General features: G+C 43.4%; 1 protein-coding gene across 1 annotated transcript in view; it reads right to left on the bottom strand.

Annotated features, from left to right (window-relative positions):
* CHKB (choline kinase beta) overlaps positions 1-12354 on the bottom strand; it is a 191245-nt gene that overhangs the window by 14256 nt on the left and 164635 nt on the right. Inside the window, exon 7 of the mRNA XM_053716290.1 lies at positions 11319-11406. Within this exon, the coding sequence (XP_053572265.1) occupies positions 11319-11406 (88 nt within the window). The remainder of the gene's footprint in view (positions 1-11318; positions 11407-12354) is intronic.

The following is a 12354-nucleotide window of genomic DNA, read 5'->3' as shown; positions in this document are numbered from 1 at the left end:
GGGACAAGGCAAAGGAGAACCAAGGAAACCGAAAGGTCCCCTAATACAAAAAAAGAACACCTCCAAGAGTGAGCCCAGCTCACAGAGACCCAAAGGGACTCAAACAGGGGAAGGAGGCCACGCTATACCAAGCAAAACCCGGGATAAGACCGTTCACAGAGACAGATAAGACATCTCTCCAATATCCTGCAAGCACAGAATGCAACTGAAGAGGCAAAGTCCTCCCAGTCTCTGACCATAGAATACCAAAGCATTCACCATGAAAAGTGTGTAATACACCCAGGAGAAAAACCCCAAGTTGAGTCCATAACAGGACGACACAGAGGGTACTTGCGAGGAAGAAGCAGTCAAGCAAGAAACAGACAGCAAAAGCAACCCCCAGACAGAGGGCACGCTCCAGGCAGCCCAATTTGCCGGATCTACACACAGGTCCCTAAAAAGGGGAGCACAAAACCTCAATCTAGGCCCCCCGAGAAGAGGAGTATACCATCAGAACCCGAAGGAAGAGTAAACCCTCTTCTGAAATCAATGGAGCAAGTTGAAAGGAAAATCTATACCCTAGCAGACTGAGCTAACAAGATAGACTCAACAAGGCTCACACATCCTGAGGAGACTGCGACCTGAACGCAGCTGAGGAGACTGAGACCTGAACGCAGCTCCTTAGACCGCTCGGCCATCCTGACCTGCAGACCAACACCCAGCTGGACCAACCCAGCCTCAGGGATCCAAGACAGGGGAACAAAAGAATCCCAAAATAGGTACAGCAACGAGCGCAATGAAAGCACAGCTATCCCCACAGAGTACAAGTACAACCCGACTCTGAAAACAGACAACAAGGCCATAGACCTAAGGATATATCAAAATAAAGGCCCAAGACCCCAAGGGGAACCAATCCCACCTTTCCACCTCCCATACAGGAGAAGCCCCAAGCAAGGACTCTATCTCCATAGGGAGGAGAATATCCCCTAAAGGAAAGGGATGATGCCGGAAGGGCAACAACTGTCCTCAAGGCCCGAAATCACCAACACAGATGTCCTAGAAAAGGACCCCCCCCCCCTACAAGTAGCTTGCCAAGCAGAGGTACAGCCGACCCATTGCCTGCAGAGCAGGGAATCCACAGGAACACTGGGAAGCTGACCAGGGGAATGCAACCCTAAGGTGCACCAGAAATTGGACATCCAGCACCAGCAGCTGGGTATGAACCAACAACCCTTGAGGTGCAAGCCACACAGCTAACCACCAGATGACATGGGCTATTCTGTGGCAAAGAGTAAAAAATACTCCATGACCAGGTTAGGTAGATAGACCAATGACATAGCCCAAGTTCCCACTACCGTGGAACACCCCGACCAGCCCTGAGATCCAAGACTCCAAAACCACCCAAGACTGGGTCAGGAGAAAGGCCAAGCAAAGCTTCAGCAACCGGAAGTCTCAGGGAGAAATAAGAAAATTTATGCTTACCTGATAAATTTTTTAAATGTTTCTTTTTAGACACAATTTCATCCTTACTTGTGGGATTACGCCTCCTGGTCAGCAGGAGGAGGCAAAGAGCACCACAGCAGAGCTGTATATATATAGCTCCTCCTTTCCCTCCCACTCCAGTCATTTGACCGAAGTTAGGAAGAGAAAGGAAAAGCCAAGGTGCAGAGGTGACTGAAGTTGAACCAAAAAATAAAAACCTGTCTCATAAGACAGGGTGGGCCGTGGACTCATCGTGTCAAAAAAAAAAACAAATTTATCAGGTAAGCATACATTTTCTTTACTTTTTAAAAACACGATGAGTCCACGGATTTCATCCTTACTTGTGGGATACAATACCAAAGCTATAGTACACGGATGAAACGGGAGGGACAAGATAGGGAACCTAAATGGAAGGCACCACTGCTTGAAGAACCTTTCTCCCAAAAACAGCCTCAGCCGAGGCAAAGGTATCAAGTTTGTAAAATTTTGAAAAAGTGTGAAGAGAGGACCAAGTTGTAGCCTTGCAAATCTGTTTAACAGAAGCATCATTTTTGAATGCCCATGAGGAAGCAACAGACCTAGTGGAATGAGCCGTAATTCTTTCAGGAGGCTGCTGTCCAGCAGTCTCATATGCCAAACGGATGATACTCTTCAGCCAAAAAGAAAGAGAGGTAGCCGTAGCTTTCTGACCCCTACGATTCCCAGAAAAAAACGACAAACAAAGAAGAAGATTGACGAAAGTCCTTAGTCGCCTGCAAGTAGAACTTTAAAGCACGGACTACATCCAAATTATGTAGCAGGCGTTCCTTCTGAGAATAAGGATTAGGACACAAGGACGGAACAACAATTTCCTGATTAATGTTCTTGTCTGAAACAACTTTAGGAAGAAAACCAGGTTTAGTACGTAACACCACCTTATCCGAATGGAAAATAAGGTAAGGAGAAATATATTGTAATGCCGAAAGCTCTGATACTCTTTGAGCAGAAGAAATAGCAACCAGAAAAAAAACTTTCCAAGATAACAACTTAATATCTATGGAATGCATAGGTTCAAACGGAACCCCTTGTAGAACATTAAGAACTAAATTCAAACTCCAAGGAGGAGCAATTGGTCTAAATACAGGCCTGATTCTAGTCAGAGCCTGAAAAAAAGATTGTACATCCTGAACAGCTGCCAAACATTTATGTAACAGAATAGATAAGGCAGAGATTTGTCCCTTCAGATAACCCCTTCTCCAATCCTTCTTGGAGAAAAGAAAATCCTAGGAATCCTGACCCTACTCCATGAGTAGCCCTTGGATTCACAACAATAAAGATATTTGCGATATATTTATGATACATTTTCCTAGTAACAGGCTTACGTGCCTGAATTAAGGTATCAATGACCGAATCAGAGAACCCTCACCTAGATAAAATGAAGCGTTCAATCTCCAAGCAGTCAGCTGCAGAGAAACTAGATTCGGGTGATGGAAGGGACCCTGAATGAGAAGGTCTCTGCTCAATGGAAGCTTCCACGGTGGCTGAGATGACATGTCCACCAGATCGGCATACCAAATCCTGCGAGGCCACGCAGGGGCAATGGGGATCACTGATGCCCTCTCCTGTTTGATTCGAGCAATCACCCGGGGAAGGAGAGCAAACGGAGGGAATACATAAGCTAGGCTGAAAGACCAAGGCACTGCCAAGGCATCTATCAGCTCGGCCTGGGGATCCCTGGACCTGGACCCGTATCTCGGAAGCTTGGCATTCTGATGAGACGCCATAAGGTCCAACTCCGGCCGACCCCATCTGAGAATCATTGAAAATATTTCCGGATGGAGTTCCCACTCTCCCGGATGAAAAGTCTGCCTGCTCAGAAAATCTGCCTCCCAGTTTTCCACCCCTGGGATGTAGATAGCCGACAGATGGCAAGAGTGAATCTCCGCCCACTGAATTATTTTGGCCACTTCGGTCATCGCTAAGGAACTCCTTGTTCCTCCCTGATGATTGATGTAGGCCACTGTCATTATATTGTCCAACTGGAATCTGATGAATTGGGCTGAGGCCAACTGAGGCCAGGCCCGAAGCGCATTGAACATCGCCCTCAACTCTAGAATGTTGATGGGAAGGAGAGACTCTGCTTGAGACCATACTCCTTGAGCCCTGAAGGAGCTCCAGACTGCTCCCCAACCTAACAGGCTGGCATCCGTTGTCACAATCACCCATGAGGGTCTGCAAAAGCATGTCCCCTGGGATAGATGATCCGGCGACAACCACCATAGAAGAGAGTCCCTCGTCTCCTGATCTAGATTTATTCGATGAGACAAATCTGTATAATCTCCATTCCACTGTCTTGAACATGCTCAGCTGCAGAGGCCTGAGATGAAAAACGCACAAACGGTACGATGTCCATTGCCGCCACCATCAATCCGATTACCTCCATGCACTGAGCCACTGACGGCCGAGGATTGGACTGAAGGGCTCGACATGTATCCAGAATCTTTAACTTTCTGACCTCCGTCAGAAAAATCTTCATTGAAATAGTCTTTTAGAATTCCCAGAAAGGGAACCCTTGTCTGAGGAACTAACAAACTCTTTTCCAGATTTACTTTCCACCTGTGAGTTCTCAGGAAGGATAGAACAATGTCGGTATGGGACCTTGCTAGTTGATAGTATGACGCCTGGATCAGAATATCGTCCAGGTAAGGTGCCACCGCAATGCCCCACGGTCTTAGGACCGCCAGTAAAGACCCCATAACCTTTGTGAAAATTCTGGGCGCCGTGGCCAGACCGAAAGGGAGAGCTACAAACTGAAAATGTTTGTCCAGAAAGGTAAACCTCAGGAACTTGTGATGATCTCTGTGGATAGGAACATGAAGATATGCATCCTTGAGATCCACTGTTGTCATAAATTGACCCTCCTGGATTAAAGGAAGAATGGTATGAATGGTTTCCATCTTTAAGGATGGAACTCTGAGAAACTTGTTTAGACTTTTGAGGTCTAAAATAGGTCTGAAGGTTCCCTCTTTCTTGGGAACTACAAACAGATTTGAATAAAACCCCTGTCCCTGTATTGGAACGGGACAGATTACTCCCATGGAGGAGAGGTCTCTTACACAACGTAAGAACGCCTCTTTTTATCTGGTCTGCAGATAATTGTGAAAGAAGAAACCTTCCTCTGGGAGAATTTCTGAACTCCAATTTGTATCCCTGAGACACTATTTCTATTGCCCAGGGATCCTGAACGTCTCGCATCCAAGCCTGGATGAAGAATGAAAGTCTGCCCCCCTACTAGATCCGGTCCCGGATAGGGGGCCAGCCCTTCGTGCTGACTTGGGACCAGCAGCAAGCTTTTTGGATTGTTTACCCTTGTTCCAAGACTGGTTGGGTCTCCAGGTAGACTTGGTTTGTGAATAGTTGCCTTCCTGTTTAGAGGAAGAGGAAGGGGGGATTCCCTTGAAATTTCAAAAGAAATCTGTTTTGATTTTTTTATCCTGAGGGAGGAGATGACCCTAGCCTCCCGTGATGTCAGAAATAATTACCCTCAAGTCAGGTCCGAACAGGGTTTTCCCCTTGTAAGGAATAGCCAAAAGTTAAGACTTGGATGACACATCCGCAGACCAAGACTTCAAACATAAGGCTCTGCGTGCTAAGATGGCAAACCCCGAACTCTTAGCCGCCAACTTAGTAATCTGCAAAGAAGCATCCGTAATAAATGAATTAGCTAATTTAAGAGCTTTAATCCGATCCTGTATCCCTTCCAAAGAAGTCTCAGTCTTAAGAGCCGCCGGTTGTAATAGCAACCCCTGATGAACATAGATCTTCTTAAGGAGACCCTCCAACTTATTATCCATAGGGTCCTTAAAAGCACAACTATCCTCAATAGGAATAGTAGTTTGTTTAGCTAAAGTAGAAATAGCACCCTCCACCTAAGGGACCGTCTGCCAAGAGTCCCTAATAGTGTCAGCTATAGGGTACATCTTCTTAAAAACAGGAGAAGGAGAGAAGGGAATACCTGGTCTCTCCCATTCCTTAGCAATAATCTCTGAAGTTCTCTTGGGAACTGGAAAGACATCAGAATAAGAAGGGACTTCTAGATATCTGTCCAACTTACTCAACTTCTCTGGAGGAACCACTATTGAATCACAGTCGTCCAGAGTCAAACCTCCCTCAATAATAAGCGGAGGTGTTCAAGCTTAACCCTGAAAGAAACCACTTCTGAATCCGTCAATGGTAAAGCACTTCCTGAATCAGAAAGTTCACCTTTGGATAGAACCTCCATACTCTCCAATTCAGAGCCCTGGGAGGGTACATCTGAAATTGCCATCAAGGTATCAGAAGGTGCATTGACCACGTGGTTCTCCTTTTTGCGTTTGCCTTGAAATACGGGAAAGGCAGATAATGCATCGGAAAGAGTAGATGACATAACTGCAGCTATGTCCTTTAAAGTAATCGCAGAAGAAACTGCAGAGGTACACGGCTCCGCTTGAGCGGGCGTTAAGGGCTGTGACGCTTGGGGAGAAAGTTGCGGCATACTCTGTATCTCATCAGTATCTGCTTTTGTAAATTTTTTATCAAAGAAAATTTGCTCTCTAAACTGCAACGCCCTCTCAATGCAAGTGGGACAAAAAGAAACAGGAGGTTCCACATTGGCATTCAAACACATGGAACATGTAACGTTCTGAAGATCTTCCATGATAAAAATAAGCAAAGCAAATGCTGGTCTTGGCTCCTTTACATATATAATCTGTTAATTTTATGTCAGAAAAAAAATATGAGAACAGATGCTGTCTGCTAAAATCTTCTGAAACAGAGAGTATAATGTGCCTTTAAAATTTAAAACCTAACAATTTTACTGCACCAAAAAAACTGACAATGAAACCTATTTACTGAATAACTAAATGAAAAAAAGTGCACCTCTTCGCCTCAACCTCTGCTGAGGCGCCTACCTGCCCCCATGGTACACCAACCACTGCTAACCGTGTTTCAGAACGCCTAAGACCGCCTGCTTTAACTTTCAACGATGTGGTCTTAGCAAACACCTGAACTGCAATGAAGCTCCCTGTATGCTGGATTCCGGGACTCCGTAGCAAGAAAACAACTGTGCTGCTTCTCTTCAAGTGCGCAAAAGATAACCCCGCCCTTCCTGGACGGCAAAGGAAACCACTTTGATCTTCCGGCTAAACAATGTGAAAAACAGATCGCCGGTCAAAGATAACTCCTAAAACAGCCGATAGAGTAAAAACATACAGCCCTACACGGGAGCCTTATGTTTCAGAGAGTAAAGTGATGAGATGCACCAGGGTTACTTGATTTAAAACGCTTTATTGAGAGTCCAAATTACTTCCAAGTTAGAAGCAAAAGTTACAACATAAGTGACATAGTGGTGTGTAAGGAATACACTTAAAGAACTAGCTGCTGACGCGTTTCAGCCCATCTGGCCATAATCGTAGCATAAAGTTCATAATCCCAACTGCCTTTAAATACACCTGTGCATAATTGTGATTGGATAAAAGAATTATCCTGGGCGTATTCTCTCTAAACACACCTTCTCATTCAACCTCTGTCTCAACAATTGTACATATTAAAGACAACATACTGTTTTATGTGAATGATACTTCATAATCAATTAATATACAAATGCAAAAACGGATGACTCTTTCATGGGTTGTTAACACTTTCAAAGTGAGAGCTAATTATCTTTGTTTCATCTTATCTAATTCATAAACGATCATGACTAAACATGCTCTAACTTTGACCCAGATAATTACACAATCCAAGTGTTATATTCATTACTATGAGAGAGTGATATAACAAATCCCTATACTAGAATACTTGAGAAAAATTATAAAATATATAGATAAAGAACAAAACAAAAGGAATCATATGACATCATACAAAGATTGTTTATCTTGTATTAAAAAGTTCAGTAAATGATGTCAACTGATCCCTTTTAGATACCACAATTAAATATTTTATAACAATGGCATGATTTAACACATAGCCAGAGAGTTGCCCCTGGACACACAGAAATTATATTCATCATTCCCAAAACTTCAGAGTTTAACCCTGAGGGGACCCTTGTTTTTAATCTGTGTACCCCTCTTTGCTAATAGTTTATCTCTGTCTCCTCCTCTGTTTTTACATTTTACCTGCTCAATTATTGTCCACCTAAGTATCTGCGCTTTTATTGTGCTTCATCTTAAAATGTTGTACCAGTGGAGTTGTCAATTTGCCTGCTTTAATGTTATTTATGTGTTAATTAATTCTGTCTCGTGTTTCCCTAGATGTGAGTCCTGTGTACTGAACACCACATTGTTCACAGGTTAACAAATAAACCACATAAGTGGCTCTACAATTCAGGCTTGAACTGTTCCCCTGTTACTGCACTCTAAAAACCTTCTCCTTGCTGGAGGTGCCCACAAGCTATACACAAAGTAAACTCCTCTAAATCTTAACCATGATGAGTTAGCAGATTTAGTGGAGCTCAACTGTGTCGGAGCCACCGTGTTGCCCTTTTTGAAGGCATATCTGCAACCTTTGGTGACTATGTCTCTCAAATCATCATCTGCTGATAACGTGCGAAAATGCTTTCATATGTTACAGACCTGATGGTACTGATTGCTAAAGAAACACCATCAAATTTATCCTGCTTTTTAGATTTATTTAATTTCACAAATTGTGACCTGTCCCTTTTGGCTATATCCATTCTTACAATAGAAACTTCCTTTCTTGCGTAGCCCCTTTTACATAAAACGATCCTCCAGATCTAAAGCTTCTTTATCATATTCACATTGTGTAGTGCAGTAAAGTTTTAAACGTATGAACTGCCCCTTCATTACAGATCGAAAAACCTTCTTTGGGTGATTGCTTTTCGCGTGGAGGAGTGTGTATATTTTCTATACACCTTTGTAAGAACTTTTCCTTCCATACTCATTAACGTCACATCTAAAAAATGTAGTTGTGTGTTACCAAACTCATAGGTCAGTTTAATCCCTGCTGGATTATCATTGAGGTTCCCAAATTACAATAAATGTCCCAAAAGCAATTGAAAATCAAATTAATGTCCCAAATAATAATCCTAAAATTAATCCAAAAAGATCATCATCCTTTGTGTTGTGCAGAGTTCGATCCAGTATCCTAGTCCGTTGTGAGACAAAGACCTATGGAAAAAGAAAGTGCACTAAACAAAAAACCTTTGGGATATGGTCTATTTTTTGTTTAGTGCACTCTCTTTTTCCATAGGTCTCTGTCTCACAACGGACTAGGATACTGGATCGAACTCTGCACAACACAAAGGATGATGATCTTTTTGGATTAATTTTAGGATTATTATTTGGGACATTAATTTGATTTTCAATTGCTTTTGGGACATTTATTGTAATTTGGGAACTTCACTTGGATATTTTGGTTTTTACAGCTGATGTTTAACTAATAATTAGCATTATTATAGCACACGGAAACACTGTTATATCAGTCGTATTGATATATTAGAAATTGTGGATATATATATATATATATATATTGTTTTATATACTTCAATAGGATTTGGCTCAATATAATTAGAATTGCTATCACTATCATTTTTCATCTTTTTGTGATTTTATTTTTTATATTAGTGGAAGTTATTTACACATTTTTTTATCACGATTTTGTGGACATACCGGTATTGATCCAATCAGAATTTTTCCTTGTTCTTTTTTATATATAGTTTATTTCAATTATGCACTTGTGATCATCATTGATAGTAACCTAGCGTATGCATCGCTTGTGATAACTCATTATTGTATGTATAACTTCGATAGAATTTATATTTATATTTCTTCATTTCTGAGTGCATTGGTAAAAGTGTATTTATCACACTGAGGTCCATCTAATACGGAAGGTGTATTGGTTGTTAATGGTTCATTTTGAATCATATCGATAGATATATTGGGAGTTTTAATTGTTTTAAACTCTTTATTCATTGGTATCTCCCCTTTTGTCTGATGTTTTAACATATGTAATTTAAATTAAAATCTTTTATTCAAACAATCTTTTAACAATCTTTTATATGTGGACTATAATTACATTTAAATGATAAATTGAAGTTTGTTGTCCTGAGTAACATCTAGGACATCTAATGGAGTAGACAAATAACCTGTTGTATAGCTTAGCCATTGGCGCTCCTATATACCCAAAAATTGTATCTTTCTTCAGGACCTTATTAGGGGGTCTTTTTATAGTGTAGCAGGTATACTATCTTAGGCGCAGTCACTTATCTACAGTTGCCATTCTTATCCTAGAACTAAACACCCCAGCTGGCCAAAAAGCCAGACAAAAGGGATATGGATGCATATCCAGAGAATCCAGATAGCGAGAAGAACTCGAAACCCCCGACCAAAGGAAGGAACCACCCCTAGCTAAAGTCCAACGCTCCAAGGAGCAAGGCTAGAAGTCGTATGAAGATACTTCTCAGAGCCTCAGGACAACCAAGGGATACTTTGAGGTCCAAAAAAATCCTACTAGCAGGACTAGTCTCCCTATCACCTCCGCACAAGCAGAGGACACAAGGAAGAGAAAGGCATGAAGCCTACCCAGCTCCGGAAAAACCCGAACTAAACAAAGTCCCCGCAGGGAACAATCATCACCCGGAAACACAGATCCCTAAATGGATATCCAACGCACCTGGAGACAATGGAAGAAAACCCAAAGGTCTCTTATAACATAGGAGGAACCAGGCGCTCTGAAATGTCATACGGAACAAAACTGGTTGACATGTGTCAACGAAGCCAATCCAGATTTGTCACTGGACACAGAATCTGAAATCAAAATAGTCTCGGTATCAGAATCCTCCGTAACTTAATTTGAAACTAGCACAGTTTCAGCATCAGAATCCTCCATAACTGGATAGAGGAAATATCAATATGGACTTAAGTATGAAAACAAAAAACGGCACCTGACACCCACAATGGCTGGGGCACTCACCACCTCCTATGACCAGACCCCTGTGGACTAGAATATCTCCTTCGCCACACGGTCAGGAATGCAGAAATGGGGAACGCAACGTAACCACGCCCGAACAGAAGGTGAACCGAATAGTCCAAAAAAAGGTCGCCCAACCAAAAGGCTGTGTCACTTCCAAAGACCTCAAAGTTCCAACCACGAGGCCATAAACATCACACGTAAGCAGGTTGAATCACATAACAAACAGGATTATAAACCCCCCTGTTCAATAACCCTCCTCAGGAAATATTAACCCTCGATTCTAAGATACTAACAGAGACTCACTGAGACCCTTATGTCATATAGTTAAACCTGCAAAGGTGTTAGCCTCTCAGGAAAACATTCACATTACATTGACGATAAAGTAAAATGAAACGATCTTACCGGAATCTACGCTGTGGAACAGGAACACGGCCTTTCAAGTGTGACGAATAGTAGCATCACCTCCGCCATGGACTTGAGAGAAGAAAGCAGGCAGCGAAGCGAAGTTAGACAACGCCGATTGCTTGAGGAGCTGTTAATCTGAGTCGGGATGGTTTCGCAGAAAGAAACTCCCTGCATCTCCAGACGCTAACTTTCATCCAAGCCCTCACTGAGAGACTGACAGGACTACTTAAAGCTCCTGTCCCATGCCGAAGAGCACTACCCTCCATAAGAGACAAACTTCAGACACTTCTCTGCCAACCTCCTGGGACGAAAGGCAAAGAATGACTGGGGGATGAGGGGAGTGGGGGAGGTATTTAAGCCTTTGGCTGGGGTGTCTTTGCCTCCTCCTGGTGGCCAGGTTCATATTTCCCACAAGAAATGAATGCAGCTGTGGACTCTTTCCATTTAGGAAGAAAACAAGCAATTTCTAAAATAACAACAAAACAATAAAGTAAATTTGGCTTCACCTGTAATTGTAGCTGCTGTACTCAAAGTCTATGAGCATCAGTCTGTCCGATGGGGAGGAAGAACGTGAGGAGAGGAAAAGGATGTTACCTACACACAAGATAATGAGAATTAATACCCGAGAGAGGCAGCAATGGGAGATGATATCTATAGTGAGGAGCAGTGAGAGCTCAGGAGTAGATGTTATGTGTAGTGAGAGGCCAGGAGCAGGATGTTATGTGCAGTGAGAGGCCAGGAGCGGGATGTTATGTGCGGTGAGAGGCCAGGAGCGGGATGTTATGTGCGGTGAGAGGCCAGGACCAGGATGTTATGTGTAGTGAGGAACAGTGAGAGGCCAGGAGCGGGATGTTATGTGTATTGAGGAACAGTGAGAGGCCAGGAGCGGGATGCTATGTGTATTGAGGAACAGTGAGAGGCCAGGAGCGGGATGTTATGTGTAGTGAGGAGCAGTGAGAGGCCAGGAGCGGGATGTTATGTGTAGTGAGGAACAGTGAGAGGCCAGGAGCGGGATGTTATGTGTAGTGAGGAACAGTGAGAGGCCAGGAGCGGGATGTTATGTGTAATAAGGGGCAGTTAGAGGCCAGGCGCAGGATGTTATGTGTAGTGAGGAGCAGTGAGAGGCCAGGAGCGGGATGTTATGTGTAGTGAGCAGTGAGAGGCCAGGAGCAGGATGTTATGTGTAGTGAGCAGTGAGAGACCAGGAGCGGGATGTTATGTGTAGTGAGGAGCAGTGAGAGGCCAGGAGCAGGATGTTATGTGTAGTGAGGAGCAGTGAGAGGCCAGGAGCAGGATGTTATGTGTAATAAGGGGCAGTGAGAGGCCAGGAGCGGGATGTTATGTGTAATAAGGGGCAGTGAGAGGCCAGGAGCGGGATGTTATGTGTAATAAGGGGCAGCGAGAGGCCAGGAGCGGGATGTTATGTGTAGTGAGGAACAGTGAGAGGCCAGGAGCGGGATGTTATGTGTAATAAGGGGCAGTGAGAGGCCAGGAGCGGGATGTTATGTGTAGTGAGGAGCAGTGAGAGGCCAGGAGCGGGAT

This window comes from Bombina bombina, chromosome 6 (genome assembly GCF_027579735.1).
Source record: "Bombina bombina isolate aBomBom1 chromosome 6, aBomBom1.pri, whole genome shotgun sequence".
NCBI lineage: Eukaryota > Metazoa > Chordata > Amphibia > Anura > Bombinatoridae > Bombina > Bombina bombina.
The sequence above is the reverse complement of the archived record's forward strand: the minus strand, read 5'-3'. Positions and strand labels throughout refer to the sequence as shown.